Source organism: Zootoca vivipara, chromosome 7 (genome assembly GCF_963506605.1).
Source record: "Zootoca vivipara chromosome 7, rZooViv1.1, whole genome shotgun sequence".
NCBI lineage: Eukaryota > Metazoa > Chordata > Lepidosauria > Squamata > Lacertidae > Zootoca > Zootoca vivipara.
This window is the reverse complement of record NC_083282.1, coordinates 34438070-34456318: the sequence shown is the minus strand read 5'-3', so window position 1 is coordinate 34456318 and position 18249 is coordinate 34438070. Positions and strand designations below refer to the sequence as shown.

The window sequence follows — 18249 nt, the reverse complement described above, 5'->3', positions numbered from 1 at the left end:
ACGATGCAAGCATGATACCAAGATCAGTAACAGGACCTTGTCAGTATTTGGCTTTTGCATGCCTATATTTTTCTAGAAAACTTCAGTATCCACACAAGGGAACTGATTGTTCAAAACTGAGGTGGGGGTAGACTGTTTCTAAATGTAGGTAAGGTAAGACTCTGTCTTGATGGTAGAGACTTCCTATTTGTGCAGGAAAATAGTGTGGGAGAAGGATTGAAACAGTTCCCTCACCTCCGTTCTCCCAAGTTCTGTGTGGGTGAAAGATGGCATGCATTCTTCCCTCATGACACCTGGGAAATATCTCTGGCAGTAGAGGACAGAATGCAGGTTCTAGATCTTGGCCTGTGTGGGGAGCAAGGACTAGATCAGGAAAAAGGGTGGCCTTTGGTCTGCTCCCTCAGACCTTAATTCCCTCTCATCAATTTTTCATAATCAGCCAGCTTCAATCCCTTCAACAAAGGGGGGGGGCAGGGGGCTAAGCCCACTTAGCCCAGCTCCTCCCAGCAATGCCTTTGATCATGGAGGCCTCTAAACCCATTTTGCTCTTTTCAAATTACCGGTACTGTTTAAGGGGTGAAAAGGGTGTGATCACTATGGCAAATGAAGGTGGTTAGATGGAAGATAAGTGCAAATGCCTTCTGCTCCACTATGCCTTCTGCTCCACCTCTCTTCATGGCCTGCGGGTTCCAACAAATCACTAGTTGGAATGATTATCAGAAAAACTCATGAATAATTATTATACAGTGGTGCCTCGCTTAACGAATGCCCTGCTTAACGAAATTTCCGCTTAACGAAAGGTTTTTTCTAGCGGAGGTTGCCTCGCTAGACGAATTCGTTTTATGAAAAATTCGTCTAGCGAATCGCGGTTTCCCATAGGAATGCATTGAAATTCAATTAATGCGTTCCTATGGGCAAAAAAAAATTCAAAAAAAATTCAATGCATTCCTATGGGATTCGCTATACAAATTTTTCGTTATAAGAAAAGACCCGTGGAACGAATTAAATTCGTCTAGCGAGGCACCACTGTAATTAAACTGACATTAATCTTTTATGAAGGACTAAATAGGGTCTGTCCCAATAATGGTACAAGTCTTTAATTTGGAGGATTATGAATTATGTATATAAATTATCTAATATTTATTTTGCTAAGTTTATTCTATTTATATTGTTGAATTCTCGGGCCTGTGATTCACACTAATTTCCTTGGTCACTAGCTATATCCATGTATCCCGTGATTCTAATTTGGAGAGTTACAGAACAATACTAGCTGAATCTCCATATTCAGAAGCAGTTTTATGTATCTGTTCTTGGAGGTAACAATTTGACATTTCCATTTGATGATATCTATCTCCTGTCTTTCTGAGATCCAAAGCAAACTGGGAAGAAGCAAACTATAAACTGTTCCAATCAAATAAGTATTCATGCTAGGATAGCAGTTTGGTTTAGTACTACATTATCTATTTTCACAGATCCTTGAATGGATTGAAGGAAAGGAGAGAAATATAAGAGCCTTGTTATCCACAATGCACACAGTACTATGGGAAGGAGAGACAAAATGGAAACCCGTGGGCATGGCAGATCTTGTTACTCCAGAGCAAGTAAAGAAGGTTTACCGGAGAGCAGTGCTTGTTGTGCATCCTGATAAAGTAAGTAATAATATTTTATTTTAATTTGTAACCTCGTGTACTAGTTTAATGATTCCTACTTGATCCATCCCTGCAATTACTTTCACCATTATAACTTTAAAACAATATGGAGCAAAGAGTCACTGCATTCCATGTTATAGGTACGTAGCCGTGTTGGTCTGCCATAGTCGAAACAAAATTAAAAGAATCCTTTCAGTAGCACCTTAGAGACCAATTAATTTTCCGTGGAAAATCTTTGGTGTAGCAATTATTACCAGTTGTGTGAAAGCTTAGGGAAAGTATTGGGATAATTTCTAAAATAGTCTGAAAATGTGATATGGTTCAGTCAAGTGAATGAAAATAATAAGACCTTGCATGTTTACTAATAATGTTTCTGGTTTGAGTTTTGCAGCAAAAAAAAATGTTTTAAATTAAAAACTGTGGTTCATAAAACTGATATGCTTAGGCTAAAAATTAAAGTCTGATGGGTCTGAAAAAATTAAACAAGGGGAAATGTTGATAGATTGTGTGGGCAAGGTGTGAGGTCATGGTGAACAGCATTACTTTATAGCTCAAAACTATATCAATAGGTAAATACTACACCAGCCTATTGGAAACTGTAAGTCTATCTTCATAAGAACTACAGATTACAATAAAGCCAATTCACTAAAGGCAAGTGAATATGCACCAGGAGCAACCCCAACCTACTTCTATAGTGTCATTAAAACATACCCTATTACCCAGGATAAATGCTGCAACACACACACACACACACACAACCCCATGTATGCACAGATCAAATATATAGTGACTTGCCTTTGATGAGTAAGAATTGCCTCTAGGCAGCTAGGTAGGAAAACTTTATAGTAGTTGACTGTTTCTTTTAATCTACAAATACCTGATAAGTAGATGTGGGGATATAGGCTAGAAGATATTTTTGTCAACTCGTAACTATTCTGGGTTTACTCAGGGTTTCATGCCACCCTTTTCAGCATGCCTGCTCTTCTATGATAAGCGTAAATTATACCTACACTCTGCTTTTGACTTTCTGTATGAACAGTGTCATCTTTAAGCTTATTTTAATATGTTTGTGATGTTTCTTGTTTTGCTTTCTTGTAGGCTACGGGGCAGCCATATGAACAATATGCAAAGATGATTTTTATGGAGCTCAATGATGCCTGGTCAGAATTTGAAAACCAAGGCCAAAAGCCCTTGTATTAGCGTACTTCCTCAGACATTGCTGTAGACCTGTGCTAGTGCTCATATAGTTCCTTGCCACAAGATTTTCACAGCTGAATTAGTATCTGGCTGGAAATTTGGGAAAAAAATAAAACTAGCCCTAACACTAAAACCTTTCCGTATGGAGAGCGGGTAGGTATGGAAGGTGCTCCTTACGTATGCCATGAATTACAGATGCAAAGAGAGGAGTTCTAGAAATTAATCTTATAATGTTCTTTCAGGTATAAACAGGGTAGGTAAGGATGCATTTTAGAAAACTGGGTTTGCTTGTCTTGGAGCAAGTGAGGTGAAATTAATGGTCTCTTTCACTACGAACCAAATAGATGCTGTGTCACTAGGAATGTGGCTTAGTCTTGAAAGTTTGTATCCAGGACAAGCTTTGTCAAAACAAAACATAAGGATGTTCATATGTGGTTATTTGCTGTACACTAAACTCTCATAATAATTTGACCCTTCAATTACTTATTGTAGTTTCTTTTTTTAATATGACAGCTAGGCAACTGGATATGTCTTTGGCAACTTACTGCTGCCTTAAACATAGTACTGTATTTTGTGTTTCAGACAAGCAGATAGCTACATTTTACACAAACAAAGAATTTGGGAAGTGTCTTTAAATTATTATTTATTTATTAACATGCAAAAGCTGTTGAAGCATTATCAACAGACCACTAAAGTTGTTTGCTGTTCATTATTATTAAAGTAAGGGTGCAAGAATACCTTGCAAAAAATTCCCAGTTAGAAAACAACACTTTAAAACCTGCCTCTGAAACAAACTTTGCTGCCTTCTTCAGCATTGTGAAGTTATGTTCTTAATTGATTCAAATTGTATATTTAAATTGAATCAAATATCCAGTTTTTCCAGAGCATTTGTGAACACAAGCTAATGTTACAATGTAGCCTCACCTTCTGAACTTCTATAGGTAACTTACTATGTTCATGTAGTTTTGTAAGATCTGAGGTGAGCAAAAATACGAAAATTTACTTACTTACTAAAGTTATATTGGCCCAGTAAGCAATAATGTTCATATATTCACATTATGGTATCTGATGATAAAACAAAAGTACCGTATGTTCTCTCATCTAATGAAACTAATTTTACATAGCACTTTGAACTGTTTCTCCTTTTGCAGAGAAACTTATAATGGGAGTTTTATTTATTGACATTTCCTGAATGAAATCTGGGCTCTGCCTTGCATGGGGTAGATTAATATTATCTGGTCTCCTCTCCTTCAAGCAGTTGATAGTTAAATCAATGTGCAGCAACAGCCATGTGAAACTTGGTTGTTTATAGAGGTCCAATGTATTTATAGATGCTGATACAATATCTTTCTTGAAAACCAAGTACTGGTATCTACAGGCTGTTGAAGGCATCATACCACCTGACTCCATTAAACATTGGATCCCATTATGCAGCCGATTTCTTCATGGAGTTGTTGCATAGTAGCTACAAAAGTCACTGTATGGGGAAAAATGGTAACCTGCACCTGCCTTTTTGATGTTCAACAGGTGGACAGAAAGGTTTCCACATGCAGGGAAAACTCTCTAGATGACGTGAAAATCTTGGTCAAATTGGTGTTTTAAGACAATCTGTTTTCTGTTGTTCTGTTTTCTTTATAGTGGGAAACCCTTTTCTGCAGATACAGCATGTCCACCAGCCTACGTTTATTTTTATATTAAATGCCATCTTTTTGTTGTATTGATCCATTATTTATTGCCATTACTGCCAATGTGAAACAAAACACCAAGCTCTCCTTTTTATATGTACAAGATATTAAGACGTTTGAACAACTATAACAAACTGGATGTTATTTATTAACATATTATGACATGTTTTGATCAAGTATGTGCTTGTCTATTAAAAACATTTTGAAATGTGAATCATGTTCCTGTGACTTGTTTTAATCTTTCATTCACTTCTGTAGATATTGTGTGAATTATGCTTATGAAATATAAATGGGTTCAGTTAAAGTAGCATCAGTTTTTGAAATTACAAAAAAAGCTTTGTGCATCAGACTAATAGATTTTTAAAAGCCCAGGATAAATTCAAATTTTAACAAAATAAATATATCATTTAAGCTTTATCTAGTTCAGTAAAAAGGGGGAAAAAACTTACCCAACTTAACACCTTCTCTAACTGCAGTGCTTTCAATGGTGCATGAAAGTGAGACCTATGTGTCAAAACTACTGAACTCAAAAGGGTTTTTCCTTTTCCTTTTGGTCCTATCTGCTCATCAACGTTCAGGTTTAATGTTTTGACTAAAACCACTATTATAATTTATTTATTTATTTGTAAATATGCAGTATACTCAATGAACTGTGACTGGTTGAAAGCATTTGTATATATATTAAAAAGGTGAAAGAATTTTCAGTCCTTTTTATTTGTATTTTATCCTATGCAGAGAGAGGAAGACAGAGCGCCTTCAAAGGGGATGTTATTGAGTATATTGATACTGAGGCTGCTGTAGCAGAAGGTGAAAGAAAATAAACCCACTTCTCCATGGGACTGAATAACCTGTTCCTGAATATTACTCTCTTGTGTTACCTTACAGTACAATCCTATATGTCTTCATAGGAGTAAGTCCCATTGAGTTCAGTGGAGCTTACTCCTAGGTAAGAAAGAATAGATAGCAATGCTATCTTTTTATATGCTGAGTAAGTGCTTTTTATATGCTAAGAGGAGCAAATGACTTCATTCATATATAAACTTAAAATTATTGCTCCTCTTTCTGAACTTGTGTCTAACATTATAGAATATGTGTTTTACTGAATGCAAAAATGCTTCTAGTTGCCATGTTTCCCAGCTTTATACCATAGAAACCAACTCCTGGGACCCCTCACAATAAAATATTTGAGGGGGCTAGGCTCCCACAAAGGAGATTCAAATGGGGTGTGTGTGCATTGCATCATGTGATTGATTATGCGGTGCAGGGCTTATCTGGGCCCCCACAATATTTTTTTCAAGTTGGCACCTCTGCTTTATACAAAACATTGGCATTGTGGTGAAATCACTTTCTGCTGCGGGGAAAATTGCAGTAGGAAACAAGAGAAAGCATGAATTAGAAAGGTGTGTGGGTATATAAATATGCATGAGGACCCTAAGGAGCACTAATTAGATGTTTAATGCTCGATTTAAGTAATGCAAATCCCTGGCTGTACAGATGTCACCCAATCCCATAGATATTTCTAAATATCCATGTGGGTGTGCAGTCAAATGACTTACCATCGATGGAAATGGATCTACATACATCAATGGATCCATACAAGTGTGATTTGTTTGGGCGAAAAAACCAGCACGGCCACAAAATCCCACTGACTTCTTTTGAAACTGAGGTGATGAATAGTGCACGTCCGGGCATGATGACGCTCGCTTGCTTTACTAACAGGCCCATCTTACTACACCTGTCTACTCCGAAGTAGGCTGCTTAAGCTCATGGAACTTACTCCCAGGGAAGTGTGTCTAGGATGGCAGCCCAGACTAAATAGCAATTTAAAGTTTTTTTTTTTAAAAAAAAGATTAGAGATAATATCAGACGAGCACATGCCAGACCTCAAAAACAAGGTTTTTGCTCTGTGGGGCCTATGCTTGACCTTGAAAGTGAGATAGAGGTTGCCCAAGCCTTTGCAATCCGAATATGCTCTGGGAGGGCAAAGGGAAATGTGGGTGGATGGATCCACAAAAAGATGTTTGAACATCTGGCAGAAACAGGACCAGGAGGACCAGCATTTTAAGGGCCATTTCTGAGGAAAATTCACCTCACTTGGCGTGAGGCGGCCTCGACTGCCTCGCTTGGCGCCGCCCTTACGACAGTTCACAGGCGTGAAGAGAGTCTTACTTAGTTTCTTTTTTTAAAAAAGAAAGTGTTGCTTTTTTTGCGAGAAGGGGAAGGGTTAGTGCAGGAGCCACGTGAACAGAAGGCGGAAGAAGTCGACACCTTATTCTCCGCCTCCTCTGCTTCGTCGTCCAGGGAGAGAGCGAGCAAAAAAGGCGCCCCGCAAAAGAAACGGAGACATGGCGGGGATTAAAGGTACAGTATATCCTCGCGCGGCGGGCGGCCTCTGTCTCTCTTTCTCTCTCCGCTTTCCCTGCTCTCTCGGCTCCCTCTCGCTCCGCCGTCGCTATGGCTACCTCGTTCCCGTCCCTGCCCGGGGAAAGTTCCTCTTGAGTCGCGCGCTCTGCAAATACGGCTAAAGGAGCCTTTCGCTGCGCAGCCCCCTCTCGGTTGTCGCCAACAACAGACTCCTCTCTGGGGCAGCGTAACTTTTTGCACTGCGCCGGTGATGGGTGTCTTCCTCCTCCTACGCCCTTTTCCAGGGTGTGGATGTGGGGAATCCGGATGCGCAGGGCGTGCAGGCGCCGGCGAGGGCCGGGTTGTTTTCTCTGGAGCAACTGCCGAGAACGGATCTGGCCGGTCACGTTTTGCTGAAAATTCCTTTCCCTTGAAGCCTATTTAAAAGTTCAGGAGTTTTTCCAGCCGCTGTGTCCCCACTCCCAAACCATTGTTTTACATGCGATCAGTTTTGATTCGAAAACAAAACAAAACAAAAACAAACAACAACCCCCCAACTATAGTTCTTACCAGTGCTTTTCTTCTAAAAAAAATGTTTATGGGTACTCTCATTTTCTTACTCATTGAAATACTGCCCCTCAAGGAGGGCAAACTTAGATTCACAAAATGTTTAGCGGTATGCGCCCCCCCCCCCCCCCCGAAGAAAAGCACTGGTTCTTACAAACTTTTGGACTTCTGTTTATTGTAGTCACTGAGGCAATGAGTATACAGTTCATGTGCAGAGTGTGGTACTTAACTTCGTATAAAACATAGCTGCCAAGTATCCCGTATCCGCCGGGAAAACCCCTTTTTTCTTACCGTTTCCCGGCGGTCTCCCGTTTGGCGGAAAATCCCGGCATTGTCCCTTTAATTTGCTTCTTCCCGGCGGCCATTTTTCTGGTGCCGCTTTGCTCTTCTATGGGCACCAGAAAATGGCGGCGCCGGCGCCGGAAGTCGCTTCCGTGCATGACCGGAAGTTGCGTGACACGACTTCCGGTTGCGGTTTGCCCTTCTATGGGCATCAGAAAAGGGCGGCGCCGGCGTCGGAAATCGCTTTTACGTGTTTCCGGTCATGCGCGGAAGCGACTTCCGGCGCTGGCGCCGCCATTTTCTGGTGCCCATAGAAGGGCGAAGCGCCACCGGAAGTTGCGTCACGCAACTTCCGGTCATGCGCGCGCTGCCGATCCCGGATCTTTACGATCCGGACTTGGCAGCTATGGTATAAAATCTCTTTCCATCCCAATTACAGAAGTTTAATTTAAGTGATCAGTGAAACCCTTCCAAAAAAACAAAAAAAATTCCAGCATGGCTGTCGAAAGTGAAACAAACGTTATTTACTCATTTCATAAGATTTATACACCTCTTGATAGTAAAAACAAACAATCCTCAAAGTGGTTTACAAAAAACAAAACAGTAAAATCAAAGAAAATTCAACAAACCCTACTTTAAAACACACAAAAGTTAAAATACTAAAGCATTGAAATTACCTCGGCTTTCTCTGCATCCAGATAAATGCAAGAAGTAGTGACAGCCACCAATTTTGGATAGCTTTTAAAGAAAAGAACACAAATTCATGGAGGATCAGGCTGTCAGTGGATACTAGCCATGATAAATGTACTACCTCTACTGTTGGAGGCATCAGGCCTCTGAAGGCCACTTGTATAGCATCACAAGTGGCGAGGGGAGAGCTCTTGCACCCAGGTCCTAGTTCTGGGCTTCCCATAAGCATCTAGTTGGCCACTGTGAAGAGGATGTTGGGGCACTGGCCTGATCCATCAGGCTCCTCATATTCTTAAGGTAGATCAGAATATTCTGGTAGATCTCTGGGTGATCTGCATTAGATTACTAATGGCAGCAACAAGTTGATTTACACTCCACCCCCATGTAGGCTGCTGAAATGAAGAAAGCTAGCCAGGAGTGGATTTTTTTACATGAAATAACTGTGAGCTCAGTTATGTTCTGGTACTGGAAAGAAATTCCTAGGTTCGGGAGGCACTTTGGTATTTAATTCTAACTGTTTTGTGTGTGTGTGTTTTTTTAAAAAATCCTTCCAGTAGCACCTTAGAGACCAACTAAGTTTGTCATTGGTATGGCTCTGATTGGAGTTCCAGTAAAAAACAAGCCTAAATTCAGACCACCTCTTGAGATCAAACATCTGCTGTATCAGGAGGCTACACCTTTAACTGCAATGTTGGATCACTTTGTGAATTAAATTGCGCAGACTGTGATTGTACAAATTAATGTTAAGCGTGTTTTTATTTCCACTTGTGTAGCCCTGGTTGGCTTATCGTTCACTGGAGCTATGGGTCTGACGTTTCTTGTATTGGGTTGTGCACTGGAAAGTTACGGGTAAGACTGAATTAATACGAGATATATCACTGTTCTGTGTTGTGTGTTGGTTCCAAGCATGCTTATTTGGAATGAAATCCCTAAGCAAGCGGTTTAGGAACGCAGCTTGAATTCTTTTTTTCATTCTTACGTCTTTCAGATGATTGAGGGAAATGAGCGGCATCAGAGATTGTAACGGGGTTAACGTGTGGGAGAGCAGTCTGACAGCCGAGAAGGAAAATGAAGCTTAGGGTAGTTTGGTAAACCTTTGCTAAAGCAGTGGGTGTAGAGGAATAGAAATTGGCATGTAAGATAGAGAAGATGCAGTAGAATGCTAAAAGCTTCACAGATTAGAATCTGAGCTGATATGGAGATGACAAGGGACGCGGGCGGCGCTGTGGTCTAAACCACTGAGCCGCTTGGGCTTGCCGATCAGAAGGTCGGCGGTTCGAATCCCTGCGGCGGGGTGATCTCCTGTTGCTCTGTCCCAGCTCCTACCAACCTTGCAGTTTGAAAGCATTTAGATAAATGGGTACCACTGCGGTGGAAAGGTAAACGGCGTTCCCATGCACTCTGGTTTCCATCACGGTGTCCTGTTGCACCAGAAGCAGTCATGCTGGCCACATGACATGGAAAACTGTCTGTGGACAAACTCCGGCTCCCTCGGCCTGAAAGCGAGATGAGTGCCGCAACCCCATAGTCGCCTTTGACTGGACTCAACTGTCCAGGGGTCCTTTACCCTTTTTTTAAAGAGATGAAACTGCAGAAAAGGGGCAAAGAAGGGAGGAGGAAGAAAATGCAGTTGGGCTGGAAAACTGAGTACCCTGAAGTGAGTGGAAGAACAAATGTATATGGCCCTATTTATACTTCAGTGACTTTTCCCTATGTACAGTGGTACCTCTGGATACGCATTTAATTCATTCTGGGGGTCCGTTCATACCCCTAAACATTCGCACCCAGACACGCCTGTTCTGTGCAGGTGTGTGCGATGGTAACCCGCTTCTGCGCAGGCGTGGGCGGCAGAAAACTTTCCATTACTTCCAGGTTTGCCACGTGCGTATCCTGAAGTATTTGCACAGGGGGCAGTACGTAACACGAGGTTCCACTGTATATAATTATGTGTATATTTCTGTGCTCAGCTGTTACGATTTCAGAGGATGAATAATAGGTTGTGCATAAAATTCATTTTAAACAGCATTAACTTCTCTCATCCTTTGTGTTTGTCATTCTGCAGTGTCTACTGGCCTTTATTTGTTTTGATATTTTACTTCATAAGTCCTATTCCACACTTCATCACAAAAAGAGTAAGCGACGATACAGATGCTGCAAGCAGCGCCTGCAGGGAGTTGGCATGTTTCTTCACGACTGGAATTGTGGTTTCTGCTTTTGCGTTTCCTATTATCCTTGCACGTGTTGAAGTGGTAAGGTCTTATCACAAGAAAAGTTTATATGTCACCTTTTGATGCCTCACAGTCCTGGGCAAAATACAACTTCCCAGTCATTTGATTGCTCCATTAGCACAATCATTTTAGCTTGCCAGATGGAATGATTCCCCCCCACCCAAATCCTCCCCCTGAATGCTGTTCCCTCACATTCAGTCAATTTTTTTGTGGGGAGAGCTTGGTGCTCAAGCGGAAGTCCTTGCACAGGGCTTCTACTGATGAGAGTCATTAGGTAAATCCTACACCCTCTTTTTCTGGTGTATGGCACATTGCCTTGCAGATAAACACTTCACAAAATGAGTCATCTTAATAATGTCTTCTGGTTGCTGCTCACAGTAAACCAGACACAGCACCAAGCATAATTTCACAAATATCACTGTGAGTGATGCTGCTGCCCCACTTTGTTTTTTTTTTTAAAGAAAAGTTTACATTAAAAAAATAATAATTGCTCAGCACTGTAAATAGATGTACTGGTTGAGGCAGCCACTGCTAACTTATCAGTTGAGGGGTAGGACCCAGAGTAACTGAGGATGAATAAAGTTATCCCAACACTTTTCCAGGCCCTCTCAGGAATCCAGAGTGGCCTGGATGCTTCTGGTTCTTGAGGTGCCCAGCCATAATAATAAAATGTCAATACATGAAAAAAAAGCAGTAAAAAGAGTGCTATGTGAAATAAGTTATTTAACAAATGCTTCGTCTAACATCTGCCTTTTACCAAATAACCTCTTGCTTAAATTTTCAGTTGTGTGCTGTGTGATAGTGTCACATTTAGGTCCAGTGTGCATAAAAGCAAGTTGTTAAATGCCAAAAAATTAACAAGTGACTAAATATAAGTCCCCCCTTTGAACTTGTAGCCCAAGCCGAATAGCCTTGGATTTGCCCTGCACTTGCAGTTACAGTTCTGAGTGAGGAAGTTGCTGTTACTGCCATTAATTTCTTTAGTCCTCATATCTCTGGGCTCAGACCCTGACATGCACTGGGGATGGAGCCCAGAGGTACTGTGAATGACAATGACTGTAGCTGACTCAGCCAGTGTTGTAAAAAATAGAAAAAAGTGCTGGGTGTGAGGCAGACACAGATGCTAATAACTTCCTTATTCACATCGTCTCTGGGAATCCAGCATGAACACAAGAGGGCAAAAAGTTTGTAGTGAGCTGTGCTGTCAGCTCCTTCACTCCTGACCTTCATGTGTTTAGTGCAGGACTACAATTCCCATCAACCCTGACCACTGGTCCTGTTAGCTAGGGATCATGGGAGTTGTAGGCCAAAACATCTGGAGGGCCGCAGTTTGGGGATGCCTGGTTTAGTGTTAAGGCCTGAAGAGGGCTTCTTAAGTGCACTTGGCTGAACCCCCTTCGTTGGGGATAGCACACATTTTGCCCTCAGACTGATAACATTTTAGTCGTCTTGTATTTACATGCATTCTGGTTCATTTCCTTTTGAAAACTTTATTTCACAATAAGGGTTTCACATGAATAAACCACTGGTGGTGGTGGTGGTGGTGGAATTCTAAAATCTCTGCAGTAAATGTTTCCGAGCTGTGCAGTCCAGAGGAGTGTAAACACCTAGCTGAACTTACGGGGGTTTAAGCATAGTTAACACACACTAGATTGCATTGTCTGGCTTTGATGACGGGAGCTCCTTTATATGCCCACCTGTGCTTGCAAGTATGCATAGCAGGACTTCACACTGCTTTCCATTATCTGCTCGGCAACTTTTCCAAATCCACAGAGAGCAGGAAGGCAGGAGGAGGTGCTACATGCTGCAATTACTGATATCTGCACTTGCTCACCTTCCATATTTTAAGAATGCAAACTATAACCTGCTTTAATGCATGGCTCCTCTGAATTATTTTTGGGTGTTTGTGTTAGCTATTGCAGATGCTGTTTTGGCTTTCATTCAGGTATTCTTCTCTATCTGCTTCCCTACCAGCAGGAGTAAGTGAGTGCAGCAGCATCAGTAGGCAAGAGCTGCTCCCCTTGCATGTTATTACCGGTATTGTGCTCTGTTCTCCTTCCCCTGTTGGTTGCCTGTGACAAGATAGGCTAATGACAACCATACTGGGCTAAGGACAGCCATACTAGGCAGCAGAATGCTTGGTGATGCTGGCTGTCTTGCTTGCAGTGTCCAGTTAGAAATCCTTTGAATAATAATAATAATTTATTATTTATACCCCGCCCATCTCCCCGGGTTCCCCCAGCCACTCTGGGCGGCTTCCAACAAAACATTAAAGTACAGAAATCCATCAAACATTAAAAGCTTCCCTAAACAGGGCTGCCTTAAGATGCCTCCTAAAGGTCTGGTAATTGTTGTTCTCTTTGAACTCTGGTGGGAGGGCATTCCACAGGGTGGGTGCCACTACCGAGAAGGCCCTCTGCCTGGTTCCCTGTAACTTAGCTTCTCGTAGCGAGGGAACCGCCAGAAGGCCCTCGGCACTGGACCTCAGTGTCCGGGCATAACGATGGGGGAGGAGACGCTCCCTCAGGTATACTGAAGCTCCAGTCTCCTGCTCACTGTTCTTAAAACATCCCTCCTATTCACAAATGGTGAATTCTGTTTTACCCAATTTCCATTTCTGTCTCGTTTACTGTTCTGCTTGTTCTCGTTCACTTTGGGAGCTTAATAGGACAGGTTAAGATGAAGAAACTTTTGTTTGTTTGTTAGTGCACTTGACTTTGCGTTAATGATTAAGCCATGGTGCTTTGTTACCAGAACAGAAGCACGTAAATATATATTTATATATTTCTCATATTTACTAGTATTCTCTCTGGTTTCCTTACTCCAGAGCCCTTAGTTGAGGTTCCATAAACTTGTTATGTCTAGAATTCTCCTTTCCAAGTTCTTGTCTAATTTATTTTCCAGTAGTAGTACTATACATCTTCTGCTACTTAGTCCATTTCTCTTTGTTAAGAATGTTAAATAAGAATAAATAATACAGTCCAACCACTAGAGAGAGCTCTAATTCCTTTTCTTACCAAACAATGTTTTGCTAAAGGCTGAAGATTGTAAAACATCTGGAAATGCAGAAACCATGGGTGGGAGGAACATTTTTAAAGGTTTTTGGTGAAAGAAAATCTATACAGTACTTATAAAACCCAAAGTTACTTTACTGGAAGAGCTTAAAGTGAATAAAGTGAAAAGCCAGTACAGTTTTATGTGCTGATCTATGTGGCATATTTGTGAAATGTAAAAATATTAATGCTACGCAGCACAATGCTTTGAAGTAAGCTGCATAGAGTTCTGTGAGACTTCTTTGCTAATAAGTGTGTTTAGATTTCTGCTCCAAAGTAGATCTTTATAGGTTTGCAGCATCAGTTGTATTGAAACAATATTTCTCAATAGTGCCAGTGCTAGAGATGGAGTTTTGAAAGTTACTGCTTCCAAAGGTATTTAGGTATATCTTAGTTTTTGTTAGTTGGGGAAACATAAATAAAATACGGTAGTAGAAAGTATCGAGTTTGTGTTACAGTCGATAACTATAACAAATAATAAAACCATGTAGTAAAACCTACATTTTGTTTACTGCAATCGTTTTACAGCTTCTACCTTTTTTAGGTGCTTTTATATAAAAAAGACTGCTAGCAGTAATAATGCCACTTTAATTTTAAAAACTTCCATATTTTTAGAAAGAAAGCTCAGAAAACCTATAATATAATCAAGAAGTAGCATTAATATGTATATTGAGCCAAGCAGTGTTACTATAAAGTTTATATCATCAGCTTTTAAAAATGGGCTGCTTCCTTGGATCATTGTTCTCAATCTTCCATGTCTGCTTTTTGCTTAATAGAGTGCATGTTTTCAAACAATATTGGTTTGCGTCCCCTGATGACAAGATCAGGAATTGAAGGCTCAGTAAGAAGCACAAGAGATTAGTGGCTGTGTTGTCCAAATGTCTTTCTGCCTTCCGTTTTGCAGGAACTCAATGTTCCCAGGTTGACCAGAGTTGTTGCATATACTTGCATTTGAAAGTAGTTTTCCAGCTCCAAGTTCTAGAATAATGCTTGGTGGACCTGTAATCCTATGTCCATTTATCTGGGAGCAAGCACTATTGAATTCATGGGACTTATTTTTGAGTAGACAGGTAGAGGATTGCCCTATTAGTAATCTAGAGCAGTAACAATGGAATAATCACTTAACAGTTTAAATTTATTTAGGCTGTACGAGATTTACAACAGTGTAAATTCTTTTTAATATGATTTTAAAACATTGTTTTTTCAAAACCACTTTACTCATCATTCAAAGATAAATGATGTCATATTTGTCTCTTTTTTAATCAGTTTCACCCAAATATTAGTTTGGCCAAGGTGGCAAAGAGAAGTAATGTGTGGGCAGTGGGATGTCCAGCCCTTCATAGTTCTAGTAATGGGGGCAGACTTTTAATTTGCTCTTTTGAGAAATTTGCTCTTTTGAGAAGACTATGGCAGGCTGCCAATAAAATACTCTAAATGATTTCCCCCTTCCATTGTGGATGAGCTTGAAAAAAAAATTCTCACTGAACATCTTGTAAACTTTTCACAAACTGCTCGACCAGTTTTACTGTACTCATAAAAGACAAATAATTGTTTATATATATCACTGCATTTTAGCGAAATGTTTAATTAGTTCCTGTAATGACTACTTAGGTATGTAACCATTTCAGATTACATTAGTTTGCTTGGTACTCAAAATTTACTGTTTGATCGTAAGCGCTTTTAGCGTCCTGATGTTGTATTTCTTTGTATGTGTCTAATGCTCAAAGTAGGGTGCATTTTCTGTCAATGAATAGAGAGTAAATCTTTCTTCTTATTCACTTTGTATTTCAGATCAAGTGGGGAGCTTGTTGCCTTGTGCTGGCTGGAAATGCAGTAATTTTCATTACCATTTTAGGCTTTTTTGTTCTGTTTGGAAGAGGAGATGATTTTTCCTGGGAACAGTGGTAGACTGCACTATGGATTTTCATATGGATCTGCACTTTAGGGCTTACAGGGAGCTTTATTATGACACGGATCTCAGAGTGCATTGTATGTGTGTGTGTATATATATATATATATATATACGCATATGCATAGGATGGCATATTATTTGCATGCATTAATAGCTTTACATTATTGCAGGGCTTCCCAAACTTGGATCCCAAACTTGCTTTTGGACTACAATTCCTATCATCCCTGACCACTGGTCCTGCTAGCTAGGGATGGTGGGAGTTGTAGTCCAAAACCAATGGGAGAAACCATGCACTATTGGATATGGGTCCGCTTTTTGTATCTGGTGCCAGCCTAACACAGGGTAAATGTATTGCGTTTTAAATACTAGTCTTTCTATTTAGTTGGATGCATGCAACTTGCTGCAATTTGTGATAATTTTTTGGACTGCAACCTACATTTTGCCAAAGTGCTGAAATAACCGTAGTAAGCATTTCTTCACGACAATAGCACAAAGACATTTTAATGGTAATGTTTGTAAAGTACTCAGACTATTCAATTCTTAAATTACTCAGGGTTTATAATGCTTTGAAATACAGTCTTAAAGAAGAGCTTTTGCGTAAGTGAGAAAATGGGGTACAATCCTGCAGATGCATTTCATACATTGACAGTTCTATTCTGTGTTGCTGGAAGTTTTGAGATAATTAATTTTAAAAGTAGTTTTAGCTCTGGTAAGAGTAGAGGTATGAAAAATTAACGCTGCACTCCTCTACACGTTTGCTTGGGAGTAACACAGACACCAGTTTACTCTCCTGAAGACAGTGGGATTTACTCATGAGTCAACATGCATAGGGTTAGGTCAGGCATCCCCAAAGTGCGGCCCTCCAGATGTTTTGGCCTACAACTCCCATGATCCCTAGCTAACAGGACCAGTGGTCAGGGATGATGGGAACTGTAGTCCAAAACATCTGGAGGGCCGAAGTTTGGGGGTGCCTGGGTTAGGTTGTGAAGTTGCCTTATAAATTATGCTGCAGCAAAAATAAAAAAGAAGGAATATAAATTTAGCTTTGATCTTCTTTTCCTGTTGTTCCAAAAGTCTCTCTTCCACCATCACTTTCAAATAATACAGAATACACCTTTTTAAAGGTGGCATGATAAAGGCAAATGATAATGTTCACTTTCTGGCGCAGGGATGGGTATCCAACAGCCTCTGGCCTTATTTCACGTGGCCTTCAACCTGATTTAATATGGGTAGCAAAAAGGGTGTGCCTTGCCTTGCTTTGGGATCTGCCCCTCCAAAACTGACCCACCTTGACCGAGTGTGACCTTCAAAAGGAGATTTTGCCATTTCTGTTCTAAAAGGTGCTTTACTCTTTAAAGTGGGAACACAAGTTATTTTATAGGTGAGATATAGTGATGAAAGGGTCCCCCCTATTTAATGTGTAAAATCAAATTACTATTTGTGGTGGTGTGAAATAAAGAGTTATTGCAAGGGTTATAAAGGTTCCTGTGAGCCTGATATTGTTTTGCTGCAAGCTTGTCATCCTGCCAGTGTCTGTGACCATTCATTTATGTTAGCGATTTTCATTACATAGTTTAAAAAAAGAAAGAAAAAGTATTGTGGTACCCTAAATACACATAGTGATCTTACTCCAAAGTGCCTTTCTCCAAGATTATTGTGTTCTGCAGGAGGCATGTGCATCAAAGCCATGCTGCATGTCTTTGATAAACATTGCTTTGCATTCTCTTGTTGACAATGTTTCATATACAGCATATATGAACTTTTGTAACCTTTGTAATTTATGTCATTTGAAGTACTGGAATTGTGCAGTATTAGAATACATTTGTGAATGTATTTTTAAAAAACTCAATAAAATTTTACTTCAAAGTCTTTTTTTGTGGCATGCATTCTGAATTATTGTGTCCCTTTTGATGTGATTCTTACCTCTGTACTGTTGGCTACATGGCAGTCATGTACACCGCCATCCCATGTGCACACTCCCCTGCATCCAAAAAGCAAGAGGCATTATCACAGTTCAAGGAACAATTGAGCCGGGCAAAAGCACTTGAGGCATGTGCAGAACTGGGACGGTGGGTGGCATTGCAAAAGTCCTGAGGGCCAAATAGGTCCCAAGGTTCTCCAACCCTGTCCAAGGTCATGAAGCCTTATAGAAAGAAGCTTTGATTCTCTACTGAGGTTAGTCAGCAGAATTCATTTGTGGTCCATTCTTCCCCCCAATTCTATTTCTTAGAATCAGTAGCAGTGGGGAGATTGACGTAGCGCATATGCCAATTCATTGCTTCTGTTATTGTGTTTGCACCAAGCCAACCTCTCCACTGCCTCTCTCCTTCTGGGTAAGAAATTCAACCGGCAGGAGGTCTGGTGAGTGCTGCTGTTGCTGTACTATTCTACCTACTAGTGCTTAGGACAGGGGTTCCCAACAAAATTTTCTCGAGGACCCCTCATCGAGCTGCTATTGTGACAAGGACCCCCATTAATTCCTAATCCTAAAAGGCAGGGTACCTGCGCAGTAGCGCACAAATGAAGCCGACGCACGCAAAGCATCTTGGGGAGGTGAGCGTTAGTAGAATGTGCGCGCTGCCTCTTTGCAAAACAGTAGTGTTTGTAAAGCGCCACCTAACGGCATACAGCAGAACTACCTCT

The 18249-nt window shown here is 40.7% G+C and overlaps 2 protein-coding genes across 2 annotated transcripts in view; both read left to right on the top strand.

Moving 5' to 3' along the window:
* Positions 1–4706, top strand: part of DNAJC6 (DnaJ heat shock protein family (Hsp40) member C6) — a 40620-nt gene extending 35914 nt beyond the window's left edge. The window contains exons 17-18 of the mRNA XM_035124237.2: positions 1473–1649; positions 2748–4706. Coding sequence (XP_034980128.1) covers positions 1473–1649; positions 2748–2849 — 279 coding nt within the window. The 3' untranslated portion in view covers positions 2850–4706. The remainder of the gene's footprint in view (positions 1–1472; positions 1650–2747) is intronic.
* A 2041-nt stretch (positions 4707–6747) lies between these two features.
* Positions 6748–17475, top strand: LEPROT (leptin receptor overlapping transcript). The gene is made up of 4 exons (XM_035123757.2): positions 6748–6892; positions 9187–9262; positions 10476–10662; positions 15486–17475. The coding sequence occupies exons 1-4, from the start codon at positions 6877–6879 to the stop codon at positions 15600–15602; spliced, it is 396 nt and encodes a 131-aa protein (XP_034979648.1). The 5' UTR covers positions 6748–6876; the 3' UTR covers positions 15603–17475.
* The last annotated feature ends 774 nt before the right edge of the window (positions 17476–18249 follow it).

Bases quoted from the DNA above. Each gene is read 5' to 3' on its own strand.
- LEPROT (XM_035123757.2), top strand. The intron at 9,263-10,475 runs GTAAGACTGAAT...GTCATTCTGCAG, and splicing joins TGTGCACTGGAAAGTTACGG to TGTCTACTGGCCTTTATTTG. The intron at 10,663-15,485 runs GTAAGGTCTTAT...TTTGTATTTCAG, and splicing joins TCCTTGCACGTGTTGAAGTG to ATCAAGTGGGGAGCTTGTTG.